Source organism: Diorhabda sublineata, chromosome 5 (genome assembly GCF_026230105.1).
Source record: "Diorhabda sublineata isolate icDioSubl1.1 chromosome 5, icDioSubl1.1, whole genome shotgun sequence".
NCBI classification, from domain to species: Eukaryota; Metazoa; Arthropoda; class Insecta; order Coleoptera; family Chrysomelidae; genus Diorhabda; species Diorhabda sublineata.
The window spans coordinates 16,050,256-16,067,646 of NC_079478.1; the positions used below are offsets into that span (position 1 = coordinate 16,050,256).

Below are 17,391 nucleotides of genomic sequence, written 5' to 3' on the forward strand. Positions count from 1 at the left end.
ATTTAACAGATGTGATATAGGCTAATTTCAATATGAAGAAAAACATAAATAGTATTTGTCCAATAAATAACTCATTAAAATCTGATGACTTAGACTATATCACAGTACTATCTATTCTAACGTTTAGAGTAGAGAGCATAGTGGAATTGTAACAACAAGAAATATATATATATATATATATATATATATATATATATATATATATATATATTATATAATAACAAAAAATTCATACTAGAATAGGGTCGGGTAATAAAAACTTTCGAATACTAAATATGTTAATGTTATTCAACATAACGCCCCAAGATAAGAAAAATGAAGATCATATAACACAATAAATAGATCCACATAAAGATGTGTCTCTGAAGCATTGATTCTCGATCACATGGGAATAGATGGAAAGATGGGAAAGGAAAATTCTAAGAAAAATACAATGTAGACAAAACTTTGTAACATGCCATTCGGCTTGTTACGGTTATAAAATTGGCGCCCAATTCGGGAAAGGGCATGTCTTATTACATTTTCATTTTTTTTATTAACTTTCTTTATATAGTATTGTGCAAACACACATAAGAAATTAAAGTATTTTACTTTAGACACCACTCGCGAGGCTGTTCTAGTTAGTTCCAGTTAATGGTCTTATCTATTTATCTCACTTATTTTTAATTAGTTATGTAGAAAGTTTTCTTATCTTATTGTTGGGATGTTTTGTGTTTAACATTTGAAAAGTTGATTAAGTATATAGCTCCAATTTTTTTTATATTTTATAACATGATATTGGTGCTAAAATTTTTTTGTTAACCTTTTGGTATATATTTAATGTATGGTGATGGGAATACACTTCCATTATAAACATTGTTATACGATTTACTGCATTTGCTGTAAATAGATCAAAATTTAGAATATTATTATATTGATAGCATTAAAGTTGTAGCTTTGATTAAAAAGAAGCAGGTCTCATGAACATCTATACTTTTTTCCTATTCTTTCACTTAGTCTTCTCAATATGTGAGCACTACTAAACTTTCTTGTGGCTAATCACCACAATCTTGTTGTTTTGACTTCTTATCTTCATAGAATGGTAAGTTTACAAAAAAGGAAAAAAGTAATTCCTTGAATTTCTTTTTTTTTTCTCCGAAAGAAGAAATTAATTTGTTATCGACCTCCCATTCCATTCAAGAAATTCAATAAAACCACGAAATTGATTTGAATTCTTGCTCTACCTATTTACTCACAAGAAGTGAATTTTGGTAAATTTGTAGTGATTTTATTCTTTATTTTCACTGTTTTACAGCTGCCAGGTTGGGTTGGGAGTTTCAATCACAATGGATCCAACCAACAGACTACAAATTCAACTCACTGCAACATCTGGGAATCCTTTTGTTAAAAAGCTGGTGGCATTCGATTTAATATTAATTTGTTCACCCCATTTGAGTATAAGTTATTTATATACTTTAACTGAGGCCGAATACCACTTCCCGAGGAAGAGTCTCCTACAGAGGAAGTAAGGTTATAACTTTAATTTGTTAATTCTTGGACTTCTAAATGTTATACACATATTTTCTTGAATAAATGATCTTGAAATCGGGTCGATTTTAATAAATAAAATATATATTTTTAAATAAAATTAAAAGAATTTATCAATAAAATATAGGTGTGTATACATATAGTGGACTCGAGATACATGTTTGTAAGAAAGCAAATATTAAAATGGTAAGCAAATAGAGAATGATAAGAGAAAGAATGAATGTCAAAAAATTGAAAGGAAACATGGAAAAAGAAAAAAATATGAAAATACGTCACGTAAAGATAGAAAAAAAATTTGGGAAACTCAATTGCCAAAAATGTCACTAATTGGAAAGAAAAACAAGGCATACGAGGAGGCGGAAAGAAATAATACAAAGAGAAAATAAAGTGCCAGTATTCAGCACTAGGTCTACAACGCCTATTAAGGAAATATATTTATACTTTTTAGAAAAAAATTACTGCAAAAGACATTAAAAAGATAGATAATTTTATTTTTATCACAAACTTTTGTTTGGGATTATTGATAGTTAAAGTAGTGGTGTACTGTGATGAATTTTAAAAAAGGAAGATAATATTCTAAAAATAATTACAACTTAACGTGTGAATTAGTTTATTATTATAAGATAGAATTCAAGAAAAAAGTTAATATGTACTTAAAATGGACAGTTAGATTTGTTACCTTTAAATCGAGAGGATCTCCGACAATTTGTTTATCTATCATAGTCAAAGAATGACAAGAAACTAAGCCGAATAGCAAAGTGTTATATGGAAGAGTTTCAACATTCTCGACGCGAGGTTTGAAGTATTTGTTTTCAATTGGCACGACACATAGTAAGTCTAAACCATCCTCAGTAAGAGTACCAGTCTAAAACAGAAAAAAATGCTCATTCTTACACTCAAAAGTTTAGTCCTTTTATTAAATAAATAACAATATTCCACTTGCCTTATCAAAACAAATACAGTCGATGGAACCTGAAACGTTAATACTTCTCGGCGAAATACAGAATATGTTATTCTTTTTCAGTCTTATTTGGGCATAATATCGACCAACAGTCATTGCGGCTGGTAAAGCTGGAGGTACTGTAATGGTAACTAAATCAAATGCTTCAAGTATGTAATCTCTTGCATCAACTCCCCGTAAAGCCTTAAAATACAAACATTTAATTTTTTTATAATATTTATCAAATTTTAGAAGTTGCAATTATTAAACAACTTATGAATCATAGCTGTGGAATATACAAGAGAGTTTCACTACCCTGACTTAATCCTTTGAAAATATATTTATGGTTTGGTAATTTTATAATGTCCACTCGAGTAGAGTTAATTGTGTGATAAAACCAATATATTTCTCATTACTATATAGAGATGGTCATCTCCACCAACAAAGGAGGAAATATTACAATTAATACAGGGGTTAAAAACCGGTAAATTCCCGGGAGAGGATGAAATAGAGCCAGAAATAATCAAGTATGGTGGAACTGCACTAAAGACGAGAATATATCATATAATAAGTAGTATATGGGAACAAGAGACAAAACCAGGAATATGGAAAATGGAAATAATCGTACTAATACACAAGAAAGGAAAAATAAATGAATGCAGAAATTACAAAGGTATAGATCTACTAGATACAACCTTCAAAATTTTGACTAAGGTCATATATAAAAGTTTGAGAGTATATGGAGAAAACTTGTTCGGGGACTACCAATGCGAGTTTAGATCTGGAAGATAAGTCACAGATAACATTTTCACTCTGAGGCACACTTAAAGAATGGGGTGTGAATACTATGAAAACGATTTGCCAATTTACTCAATCTTCATAGATTTCCAAAAAGCTTACGATACTGTGAACAGAAACCATTTTTGCAGTAATACGGGGAGGATCATAGTATTCCAAAAAACCTTATGTCTTACAAAAATAACACTCGAACCTACAAAAACGAAGGTAAAGGCAAACCAAAGAATATCAAAATATTTCCAGATCAACACAGGACTAAAACAGGGAGATCCGTTATCCACTACGCGGTCCAATATAATATTAGAATAGATAGTACGTCAAATCGGTTTGAACAGAACATGGACACTAAAAACAAAGACAACGCAACTACTGGCATATGCAGACGATGTAGCAATCCATTTTCAACATAGGAAAATAAGCTTAAGAAAACCTGCAGAGCCTTCATATAATTGGCAGAGTGAATTTACGAGTCTACGAATATAAATTGAAGTTCATGATAATGCCATCATCAAAAAGGAAAAGAGCAATGAGAAGTTCATCTATACAACTGAACGAAGAAAAGGCAATGAACTTAAAACAAGTTCGAAGATGACGAGGGAAAGCAGTTGGGAGCGCTGAATGCGATAATAAGATCCTAAAAAATCTCCAGAAAGGCGAAGCTACATCTACAAAACAATAATAAGACCAACAGTGAGCTATGGAGGCGAAATGTGGATCCTAAACAAAGCAGAGGAAGAGAAGTTAGATATGTGAGAATGTAAAATACTTAGAAGAATACAAGATGTAAAAAGGAGGAGAATTATGGCAGAGGAGAACAAATAATGAAAAAAGGAATCTACTTGGAGAAGCAAAACTAAGCAAAAAGATCCAATAAAAATAGAATGGCTGGGTCACATACAGATAATGTCAGAAAGAGCAACAAAAAAATTATGGACATAGAACAAGGAGGAAGAAGAAAAAAAGGAAGACCAAGGAAAATATAGTATGTAGAGGTGATGGAAGACCTAAGAGAGAGAGAGAGAGAGAGAGAGAAAGAGGAATTCAGGACTGGAAAACGAAAGCAAAAAATAGGAAAGAGTGGAAGGGAATCTTTTTCATGCTATGAGCCTAAAAGTCTTGCATGAAACACCTATACATATATACAGGGTGAGACGGGAGGAGCGCACTAAACTCTAGTGTGTAATATACACGTGAAAATAATGTAAAAAAACTCATATGTTCTTATCCGATTTTCATTTGTTCTCAAGTTATATCATATTAACAAGTAAACAAATTATCACATAAAATTTTTCTTAATCATAGCGTTCTTTCAATAAATGTTTAAAAATACCGCCATTGACTTCTAAACATTTTCTGCTTCCTCTACAAAGAGCGTTTGTTGTTCTCCTAATTGATTCATTTCTTTCTTCTATAATATGAGCTGCAGTATTCTCAATAATTCGTCTAATTAGTGCACCCCGTGTGTCCACTTTTATTTTGTAGACTTCATTTCTCATCCAGACCCATAAAAAAAATTTAGTGGTGTGAGGTCTGAAGATTTTGCAGGCCAATTAATGGGACCTCAACCACCAATTCAACACCCTGAAAAACATTCGTCCAAATGTTGCTTGACCTGACGTGCGACATGTGCAGGAACTCCATCATGCTGACAGTATATCTGCATTCTAATATTTACAGGAACATCCTCTAATAGGCCTTCTAATTTGTTTTGTAAAAAATTTAAGTAGTTGTCTCCTAAGAGACGATTCTCCAAAATTAAAGAGCCAATTAAATAACTGTCAACCATACCACACCACACGTTTACCGAAAACCGATGTTGAAAATTTCTTACGACTGTTGCGTGGGGATTTTCGTCCGACCATAAATGATAGTTACGAGTATTATTAATACCATAACGGGTAAATGTAGTTTTATCCGTAAAGAGTATACTCGATACAACACATTCGATTATTATTTATCCACCGACAAAACTCCATACGGTTAGCATAATCTTCTGATTGTAGGTGCTGTACTCTCTGTACGTGATAAGGATATAAACCTTGTTCGTGGAGCGTGTTTATCACCCTTTTTGTGGAATTCGCAACTGAGTGGCAATTCTCCGTGAGCTAGTAGTAGCATCTTCTACTAGATGCAGAATATTTTTTACTTCTACCAAACCTTGTCGAGTAGCGCGTTCAGATGATATGTTAGCACTGGGAAGCTTACCAGTCTCGCACAATTTGTTAAAAACTCTAATAAATACGTTTTTATCGAAATATCTTTGGTGTGGAAAACGTTGACGATATTCTGCAGCAGCAGCTGTAGCATTTCCATTACAGAAACCATAAACAATCACCATATTTGCATATTCTAAATTTTAATACGTATCTGGCATTTCATATTTGCATATTCTAAATTTTAATAAGTATCTGGCAGTTTGCAACACTAACAATCACATAAATTTGAAATTGAACATTCAGTTACTGTTCACTGTACACTGACAGTTCATGAAAACGTCAAAGAATGCCATGCTCGAGGCTCAAAGGCATTTGATAATGTTAAATGTTAAATATATAAGTGGAAAGCTACACTCCTAGAGAGTTTGGTGTGCTCCTCCAGACTCACCCGTATATATATATATATATATATATATATATATATATATATATATATATATATATATATATATATATATATATATATAATCCTTAATCTTTACTTACCTTTGTGATAATTGTATAAAAGAATCCAATACAGGCTAACATTCCTAAGAAAACTACAAATTTATAAGAATCTTTTTCAAACCTGAAGTCAACTGGAGGTGGATACAAAATACTTCTTACTAGACTTCCTAAAACAATAGTGTATATGATAAATGTACATAAAAACATAATTGCAAATTAAGAAAAAATGAAGTGATAACACTTAACTAGCACTAGCACAAACCTTGACATGTCTGATACAAGTTTCATTAACCAAGATAACTTAGTTACCGAAACCAGCGTCAGAAAGTGTAACAGTGGATCACCTCATACATGATATACATGTCCCAATTTCCGCCTTGCCTTATAGTTCATTAAAAACAGAATAACAGTTTTTGATGCGTAGTATTAATAAAAAATACTACACTCCAATATTTAATATTTACCTTTGGAAGTTGAAAATCCTGTTCGTACAACAATTGCCAAAACTTTTTCATTTCCGAAATATCTAGTTTGTATCACATGAGTACCACAAAATAGTGTATGTCTACCATGTTCTTTTGGATCATACGCTACACCTGGGACATTTGGTAATGCAGTTTTGGTTACAGGTACTGATTCCCCTTAAAAACAAAACAAAATGTAAATTCAAATATCAAATGATTCCATTGAGATACACAAATTTCATTTCAAAATTCTTCTTGAATAAAGCTACATTGTATTTTGAAGTAGATATTAAGGGCAAAGAATTGTAACGTATGGACTCATGTATAAGAAAAAAAATCTCACCTTAAAAAAGAATAACCGATTGTATACCACAAAATACAAGAGCAAAGAGGGGAATATATTTAAGGAGGAAAGAGCAAGTGAAATATCTTCAGAAGATGAATGTAAAAAACTGGGAGTATGTGATAGAATATAGGAAAGTTTGGAAGAAATTTCCTACAAATGCAAAACACCAGAATCTATAAAAATGAGAAAAACGAAAGATGATCTGGACTGATTTACTTTGATAAATGAATTTATAAGATCAGCTTCTATTATTTTGGAAATATACAGCTTATACATACATGTATATATTAGCTATTGTTCTATTTTAAGATTATATACAGCTGGATTTTTTTCTTTCTTATATATGAGTCCAGACCATAAACTTTTTGCCTGGGGTAAAATCTTAGAATGTTTTCTCTTATTAGCATCATAGCAATGTCCTGGTTTATCAACAATTTTATCATCTTCTCTCTTTTGATTCCCATTATTGCACTGGACTTAATCTTCCAAAAAATATCAATTCTAAATAATTTTATATATTATGAACAGTGCTGATAATACATTCCCTCGTCTTGGTAAATTTTCTATTTCAAATTCTTCTTTTGGATTTTCAATGAGTACTACTATAGTTTCCATTCATGGTTTTAAAAAATAAATAGCAATATTCAAATAAACAAAAAATGGATCCAAATACTTGATTATCACTATATGAGGTGTGATAAAAAATACGAGTGAATGAATTTTTATAGCAGAAATGAATGATGCTGTTTCTATTTTTGGTCTTATACCCTTATGTATTGACATTAAAGCAGATGTTACATAAATTCGTTCTGGCTTGTCATTCTACTATTATAGCTGCTTTAGTGAAATCGTGTTTGCAGTATCCAACATAAAATATGGTTCTTAAATAATGCAGTAGCATTGAGTTTTGTTTAGAGTTGAAAAAATGTTTGAATATGTTGATAATGTAGTAATTTTGAAGACTGTTAACAAGACATATAAAAAATTTAAAAATAGAAAAAGTCATTTAAGGACGACCTTTGATGTTTAGTCGAAGAGGGAATTTACTATTTTAAAGTTTTGTGGCGAGCTTAACATCTCGTATGTGGAATAAAATGACAATAATTTTCCAATTTTCAAAGAATTAAAAGATTCCTTTAATCCAGATCCAGATTTCAATAAGGGCATATTGGAATCAGGAGATCAACTGTAAAAAATAGCCAATAGCTTTATTCTACACCATGATGATGTAACGTGCAGCAGTCGCTTTTGATTCGCGATTCTTTTAAAAGGGTTCCCGTCTTTCCACACCTACCCAACAACACCCCGTAGTTAGAATCAAGTAACCTCTGCATTTTCCAGAAAATATAAAAGTTTTTGCGTCATCCTTACATTAGAATCAAAAGAAAACTATCCAGAAATGCTACCAGTCGTGGACTCAATGATGGTATAAGTGTACTATAGCCACTACCAGTACTTTGCAAGATGCATTTTTTTGTTAAATTTTCACTTTGTTCTTAATCAAATAATTCACCCTATTTTTCCAATACCTCTCTTAAAAAACTGAATGAGATTTATTACCTGTCAACATAGACTCATTAAGAATACAATTTCCAGTTAACAGGACTGCATCACAGTGCATAATACAACCATGAGCAGGTATTTCAATGATATCACCAGGTACCAAAAGCTCCGAGGATACTGTTTCAGAAGTATATTCATCATCTTGTATTTCTTCATCCACTGACTTTGGGAGTCGTCTCATTACCGTGCAAACATCGCTGCTATGTATAGTAGATTTCAAATTCTTTTGATTCTATAAATAAAAAAGAATGGTTAAGAATACCGAGCAATATTTGATCACTACCTCAAATATTATTTCCAGTGGTATATTTAGTATACAATATACAATAGTAGTATACAATAGTTATTTGTTTAACAAGTGTGGAAAAGACATTTTTTCATGTGGTTTCAGACATGGCCGGTTTTTACAGCCATTTAATAAATATTTAATAAAGAATCAATTTATTACACATTATATTACTAACTTAAGCTTGGTTTATGTAGCCAAAATTAACATTAAACTAAATTTTCTTGGTGGTAATTTGTCGGTATGTGCAGGAAATTAAAGATAATTATAAATTACTGGTAAACCAATAGAAATTCCCTATATGGGTCCTTTCTGTCATACAAATGTGGAAAACTCATGACACTCTATCGGTGTTTCATCATCTAAGAGACATTGTTTTTATTTTTTATTTCAGAATAGATATCAGAAGATAGAAATACACCACAGAAATTGGTGCAATAACGCGAATAATATTTTGATCACAAAAGAACCAAAGGATGTTCCTCACAAAATTAAGAAATTAAATTAAGAAGTTGAAAGTTGGCGAACTCTTAGTTTAATTTCAATTTGAATTTACTATTAATTTTCTGCAGGAAATACAAGTACCTTGTGCCTTTTAACTAGTAATTAAATTTGTTAGTTCAATTTTCAATTTTGGCTGCATAAACCAAACTTTAATCAGTAGGTACATCAAATTTCTAATTAAGTAATTAATTTCATATAAACCATCACTCAATAAGTCAAACGAAGAAAAACACATTTTTTCATCAAAAATAGCTTCACTAAATTCTCGATGCCGTGATTGTAAAAGGATTTGTCTTTTACCTCAAAATAAGCTTCGGTTCCAGCAATTGCTTTTCCATTTAAGCTGAATTTCTTACAGGCGAGCATTTTTTGAGATCAACGAATAGACATTGCCATCGATTTGTGAATCGGTGCATTGTCTTGGTGAAACAGTGGTTTTTCTCATTTTAGTTTTAAAAGAAGAAAAGATCGATAATGATAGATTATTATTAATTTGATATTATGTTACTATGACAATTTCATAGCAAGAAATTAAAATTAAGCCATTTTAACATGTTTGTTTTTAATACTGTTTCAAAAAACTGCGGTTAAATACAATTATTAGGAGAAAAAGGAAAAATTTCCAGTTTGTATTAGTCCCAGAGCTGGCTACAAAAAACAGGGTCGATAAGGTGCGCGCCATTTCAGCTTGTAAACTGGCGGCTCCCACTTAATACATCACCGAACGCCACTTCTTAAGGTCAGCACAGGTCGGATATGAAAATGCCAGCCGGTTTTCCCGAACGAAAAAATTGGCTGAAAAACCTCATAACGGGCGCGCTTGAAACCTTTAGTAACGTGGGGTTCAAACCTCAAATAAGAGCGGTGTAATAGCGCAAGAAGTTTTGCAGGCCGGAAAACCCTCGTAAGAAGTGATTGAAAGTGTCGGAAAACTCATGTGAAAAACCTCATAACGTGCGCGCGCGAAACCTTTTGTAACGTGCGGTTTAAGCCTCAAATAAGAGCGGTTTAATAGTGCAAGAAGTTTTGCAGGCCGGAAAACCCTCGTAAGAAGTGATCGAAAGTGTCGGAAAACTCATCTGAAAAACCTCATAACGTGCGCGCGCGAAACTTTTTTATTAGGTTTTTGGGGTTTGATGGCGATCAGTGGCCACCTACTATCAAAGATGTGATAATAGAAGAAATCGCAGAAAGTGATGGTACGCGATTTAATTTTTTTTTTTTAATTTATCGATTAGTAGAATTTCCCATGAATCAAATTATTTTTATTTTCTAGATAAAACACCTGAAGAAGAGGAGGTAGATGAAAATAGTCCATTGCGTGCCGAGAGCGATACTGATGACAGCGATGATGACCTGGAGAACGAGAGGGATGATTGGGATGAGTGAAGGAAAAATTATGACCAACCTTGGATGTTCATTCTATATTATTTAAGTTTCTGATGTTAATAAATTTTACTTAATTTTATTTATTGATCATACAGCTCAATTCTATTCCTTTTATTATAATATTGCATCTAAAAAGTATCATAATAAATTAAAAATGAAATGCGCGCGTTAGATAAGTATATACTTTAACGCATTTTTGCCATGATATAGGCGAGCGCCGAGATTATCATCTTGCCTCAACGTTCCTCAAAGTTTCTTGGGGCATCACGAGCCGTTACTCAATACTGAGCAACTTTATCAAAAAGTATAACCATTCCCAGAAGTTTTAAAAAAAATTTGATCAAAATCACTTGATAATTGGCGCAGTAAATGAATTAAAAAAAAAAAAATTAGAAGCCCGTTTTTGCGTTGTTGGCAGCGAATCGAGTAGATGGAAAATGAGTTAGCGCTATAAAATCACGCGCGCGATAAAAAATGATTATATTTCAGCGAGTTTTCATCGTATCTTGATGATTTTTTTTTAATTTCGGGTAGCTCAAACAGGTATTTTGAATGGAGACATCAAAAATAATTTTCCATTAAGCCGAATACGAAAAATTTTCATTTCAATATACGCCGATTTTCTTCAATTTTTTTCGGGGGTTTTCCGGCCCGCGAAACTTCTTGCGCACACCGCTCTTAGTTGAGACCTAATAAAAAAGTTTCGCGCGCGCACGTTATGATGTTTTTCAGATGAGTTTTCCGACACTTTCGATCACTTCTTACGAGGGTTTTCCGGCCTGCAAAACTTCTTGCGCTATTACACCGCTCTTATTTGAGGCTTAAACCGCACGTTACAAAAGGTTTCACGCGCGCCCGTTATGAGGTTTTTCAGCCAATTTTTTCGTTCGGGAAAACCGGCTGGCATTTTCATATCCGACCTGTGCTGACCTTAAGAAGTGGCGTTCGGTGATGTATTAAGTGGGAGCCGCCAGTTTACAAGCTGAAATGGCGCGCACCTTATCGACCCTGTTTTTTGTAGCCAGCTCCCCGTCTATATAAATTGTGACAAAGTTGGTTTGATAGGTTGAGGTTTTAGTCTAGATCAGTTAATTAATTTTAAAACCATAATAATTGTTAGATACATATTATGAAATGAAACGATATTTGTATAATGGCAAAAGTCAAAAAAAATCATTCTTCTGTACTTATAAAATCTAAAATTGTTTTTAACAGAGAAAAAAATATCTTTTTTTTATATTTCTTTGAAAAAATTTGTAGATCCACAATTTTGATACTCTATGAGTATAATTTCAGTATCACGAGATACAAACAAATTTTTTACACTCACCTTTTTAGTTTGCATGACAGAAGTGACAACACCAGCACTAGTCATCAACATTATACAAGCTGCATAGTAATAATAATCGTCACACATCCAAAGTATAAAACTCAGTAATTGGAAAATGTAAAACGGGGTAAGTACTTCTAAAGATATTAGAGTCAGTACAGATTGTTCTTTAATTTCAATAAGATTCGAGCCGTAGACTTTTGACCTAAAACCAAGACATTAATTACATCAGTTGATCAGACATTCAATATATTACTACCTCATGAATTGTTCCCCCGCAGTTAAAGCTTTGTAATTGTGAAATGCTTCTGTAGGAACACCTTGCTCTAGACCAGATAGTTTGATGAATTCTAGTTTTTCGCTGTCCCAAATGTAAATTACTTTTTTACATGAAAACATTATCAATCTGAAATTATAATTATATAATTATAATTAGACAAATCAAGTAGTAATACCATACATAACATCATAATAAAAGAAGATAGTTTGTTACAAATCAGCTAATTGGTTCTTTTTATTTTGTTGCATATGCTGGATTGATAATACATGAAGATAAAATGATTTTTTATGAAGTTATTTAATAAATATGTACACTACTTGATTAAATGATAATGATCTAAAATTAAAAGTGAAACTGGTAACATATTTAATATGGTAGCTCAACAAGGATATTAGACAAACATATTTATTTATTTTCTTAGGACTAATATTAATCATAAGGAACAAAATTGATTCTTGAAGTTGTGAATAAAATAGCAGCACACTTAGTTGAAAATCTATTGATGAATACTGTTTTAAATACTGGAAATATTCTCCACAAATAAAAGAGGTGTTAATTTGTTAACCCTTTGAGTACTGAATTATTTTAAGACTTTTATTAATTATGTAATTGGTTGCTATATGGATTAATATGTAAGAGTAATACATTTTATTTGGAATATACTTATATTGGTGATATAAACATATTTTTGAAAGAATATTTCAATTACAAAACGTAAATAAAAATATTAATGAAAAAATAGAAATATTTATAAAAAACAAGAACTTAGTCTAATAATTTTGTACTGTGTGGGATTTTTCAAAACATGTCGGTAAATGTAAATGGGTATCTGGCACTGTTTGCACTGTCAAGTGGTTTCTTATTTTATTTTTATAAAATACACGGCACCCTTTTGTAGGGTGGTTCTTTAATGCTACCGGAATATGAGGATATATTGAAAAATTCTTAGCCTACTATAGAACCAAAAAAAATTTCAATGTCAAAATATTTTATCACTGAACATATTCTCCTCTTAATTGGATACATTTATTACAGTGAATCTGCAACGTCTCTAGACCATTAAAAAAATGTTTCTTCTTGCTATGCAAACCAGACTTCCATAGCTTTTTTTACCTCCTCGTTGGAAGAACATTTACGACCTTGTAAAACTTTTTTTAGTTCAGTCGAATAGTAATCTCCAGTTATTTTTCTACCCTTATCCAAAAAATCAATAATGATTACTCCTTGGCAATCCCAAAAAACGGAAGCAAGAACTTTTCCAGCAGATTTTTGGACACGAAACTTCTTAGGTCTTGGAGAACCAGAGTGTCGCCATTCCATCGCATCGACTGTTGCTTAGTTTCTGGATCGTAGAAATGTACCCAAGTCTCATCCATAGTAACAATTCGGTTTAAGAAGTCTACATCATTTTCAAATCGAGCACAGATCGAACGCGATGCTTCTACCCTTGCATGGTTTTGTCAACATTCAAACATTTGGGGATCCATTTTGCAGAAATTTTTCTCATGTCCAAATTGACGTGAACTATATGATGAACGCGTTCGTATGAAATATTCAGTGCTTCAGATATCCGTTTTAGCCCAATTCTATGGTCTGATAAAATCATGTGATGAAATGTATCTATATTTTCGGGACTAACAGAGAAACTGGCCTTCCCGACTGGTCATCATCTTGAATGGAAAATTTATCTCTTTTGAATCTTGCAGTCCAATTTTTCACGGTAGTATATGAAGGGCATTGATCACCAAGGGTATTAAACATATCTTCGTAATTCTGCTTACCTCTTAACCCTTTTGAATACAGGTACTTGATGATGGCTCGATACTGCAATATTTCAATTTTCACAATTTCGGTGGACATCTTTTTTCTCTTAATTTATTGCATAACACTGGTTTATTTTTTTGACGTCAAACTTTACACTGAGACTTCTACAATAAGTTATTGTTCGTTGCAATGGTAACGCAATATATTGTTTAGGCATGGAACTGGTCTAGGCTAACTAGATATCAATACATCCTCGTATTCTTTGGAAAAGGTGCCCAATTTTTCGTTTGCAAACGATGTGGTGCATCGCCACTTGAAGGACGCCCACGGGTATTATAATTTGGCAGGACCAGGCAAATAATTCTTCAGCAATTTTTAAACGAAATTGGACTATGTCGGTTTTGGTTCCATATTTAACTTTAGTATATAGGATATGTGACTTAAAAATAGCTATGTCCATTATATAAAACGTAATTTTTTTGATACCTTTCACGTATTTTCTCATAACAGGAAATCACGCTAGCAATTGGTTCTGTTTATCAACGCTTCCTATACCTGTATTATATTCGACTACACATGATAGTTTGATAGTTTTACCAAAACTAAATCAATATTTGAATGTTTTGTACGAAGCATGTATACATCCTTTCTATCTTTCCATCTTGTTGCTAATAAACAATGGTATGAAAACATCCTCTCCTTTTTTTTAGTTTGAGGAAAGCAAGCTCTTTTGGCATGTGGTACTATGTTATTTCGTACAGTTCCAACTACATTAGTATCTTTTTCCAGTTATATTAAATATAATTGTGGAGACGAATACCAATTGTCCATGTACAGTGTATAGCTTTTTTTCAAAATTGGTTGTCCAACTCTAGGACCACACTTTCAGACGCCGCTATATCAGTTCCAGGTATTTCGTGCCAACATAAATTTTGAAACAAATACAATAACTTGATGAAGACTCGCAAAGTTTATAGATTTTTATTCCAAATCGCGCTCGTTACGATGGATTGAACTGAATATAACTCAAACGTCCTTTGAACTTTATAGGAGATTCATCAACTAAATTTCTGATCTTTCTAGTTCCATAATTTTTATTTTCATTTCAACTTTTCTTTGTCTCCAAAATGGAGAAATCTTGTAATATCAAAAAACCTATTCCATGGCATAGTGGCTGCTAAAATTGTAGTATTTATAATAGTTCTTTTTGACGAACTCAATTTATATATTTTTTACTTGAGTCTTAAGAATACATAATGTAATATATCATTTCATCCGCAGTTACTGGAAACCATTTTAGGTTTCGTTTATTTGCTCCTCCTTTGGAATTATATGACTGGCATATCTATTAATTTCTTCTACCATTATTTTCCAAAAAAAAATCAGTAAGAACTTGGTCTAGGACTTTTAATGGTGTAGGATTATCACCAAATCTGCGCAGGTATAAAACAATGATTCCAGCTATTTCTTGGAATTGTTTTATATCAGCAAGATTTTCTTTCCAAATCCATTGTTCTTGCAATTGTTCAATAGAAGATTCACTATCGCTCAACAAAAGTCGCGTACGTTTTCCACGTACTGGTATTACTTCACTATCGTCAGTGTAATTGACACAATTCATTGTCGTTTTCATCATTTTCATTCTCTAATTCACTGTAATCACTGTTATCATATAGCTTTAATTCCATTTTCTTTGGAACTATCATTTTCACTGACGCAAGATGATTTTTTTAATTCAGACATCTTAAATAGCGTATCAAAAAAACCAAGGACAGGCAATTGATTGAGGTCAACGCCAACTGGTTGGGGTACCGTAAAAATCAAATTCAAATGACGAGTCAGAATATTCCACTGTAACTTCGCCGAAGTAAACAGATGACGAATCTCTCTAGTCAAATGTACTCAAAGGGTTAATTATAAAGTTAAATTTTTACCTGTCAATTTCTCTGAATATTCCATTCTCAAAATGTACTGATAAGACTGGCAAAACAGAATCTGGAGCCTCTTGGAGATTATTTATTGAACTCTTCTTCTGCTTCATTTTGGCTACACTTTCAGGAGTAAGCGTTTGTAGAAGACGAACGTGGTAGACTTTGTGGTTTTTATTATATATTTCCTAGAAATTAACGTTTGTTGTATTTTTATTAGTTCTCAATATTTATAGAAGAATAACAGTTATTCACGTTATAAGTTCGGGAAGTGATTTAATACGGTACGAGATGTTTATGGACGAGGCGACGAAGGAGCCGAGTCAAGAATATCTAATCGAGTACCGTAATAATAACTTCACGGACGTATATCGTAATTTATTTTTTTTTTCATACCGTTTTCGGTTTTAAGTAAAAAGCAAAATTATATTAAAATATTATATGTTATATTTCACAATTTTACTGAAAAATATCTCCATTAATTAACATTGTAACATTGTAAGCAAAGGCAGACATATTGAATTTTTGAAAATACAAAAAATATAAAAAAAGAATGGGTTATAATTCAAATAACATTGTTGAGAAAAGTGCGGAAGCATTGTGGCAAATTATTCCAATTAAGTCTTTGAAAAGTTACGAAAAAGAATATGCAATGTTTTGCTACTGGTGTAAGAAATACGAGGGAGAATTTAAGAGTACTGTAAAGTACTCTTACCCTAAAGTGCCATTTTCCGGACTCAAATTAGTACTGTAAAGTCGACTTTACAGTACGGTATGAGAAAAATGTTTTTTATACATGTGTAGAAACACAAGTTGTCACATGAAAATTGATATTTTAAAAAAATTTTATTATTTGCATAACATAGGTCCATTACAGTATGAGGGAGAGTTATAGCATTTCCTATTAAATTCGATCCATTATCTATTTCTTTTTATGAAATAGTTTAAATATAGAATGAGCTATTCAAATCATCACTGACCTACAACCCAAGTTATCTGTCTCATGTATTTAAATAGTTTGAAGTAAATAAGATTAACAAAAGTAGTTGGAGAAATAATTTTGATCGCACTGGATTCTAAAAATAAACGTTCTTATATGTTTTCCCAAAAATTCCTAAGGGAATGATTTGAAAGCAATCCGTTTGCCTTGAAACGACTTATTAATAGTATAGCTTTAGAATTTGATGTCAATTCTCCATTTATTTATAATTCGTAACGTCACATGTGGAAAATAGCCAAAAAAATAATAAAATGATTTCTATTCACTAAAAATAGTATATTGATATATATCTAAAGTTCATTCATTCAAAATTTTGAGTAAAGAATAATGGGCATTCTAGTTATAGAGGAATGTTAGTCAATAGCATTGAAGTTTGTTCCAGTCTTATGGCATGGTCCCCACAAGGGTGGGGCTGGAGCAACTTTGGTCACAGGGCTCGGGTTAGCACTCTTTTAATTCAATTTTTAAATTTATTGCAGAATATTTTACCGTGGATCTTAGATTGAAATTCAAATATATAATTATGACAATGTCGAAAGTTTCTTAAATTAATGTAAATTTTAGATTAGTTACTATTTAATTAGTTACCCATGTGTTAGTTACTGTTTG

The 17,391-nt window shown here is 32.0% G+C and overlaps 1 protein-coding gene across 3 annotated transcripts in view; it reads right to left on the reverse strand.

Moving 5' to 3' along the window:
- The window catches only part of LOC130444014 (polyamine-transporting ATPase 13A3-like), a 69,427-nt gene that overhangs the window by 9,521 nt on the left and 42,515 nt on the right, over positions 1-17,391 (reverse strand). For all 3 annotated transcript variants that reach the window (XM_056778970.1, XM_056778968.1, XM_056778969.1), the window contains 8 exons: positions 15,789-15,970; positions 12,070-12,216; positions 11,811-12,015; positions 8,299-8,533; positions 6,393-6,569; positions 5,968-6,095; positions 2,471-2,671; positions 2,207-2,392 (listed from right to left, as the gene is read on the reverse strand). In XM_056778970.1, coding sequence (XP_056634948.1) covers positions 2,207-2,392; positions 2,471-2,671; positions 5,968-6,095; positions 6,393-6,569; positions 8,299-8,533; positions 11,811-12,015; positions 12,070-12,216; positions 15,789-15,970 — 1,461 coding nt within the window. The remainder of the gene's footprint in view (positions 1-2,206; positions 2,393-2,470; positions 2,672-5,967; positions 6,096-6,392; positions 6,570-8,298; positions 8,534-11,810; positions 12,016-12,069; positions 12,217-15,788; positions 15,971-17,391) is intronic.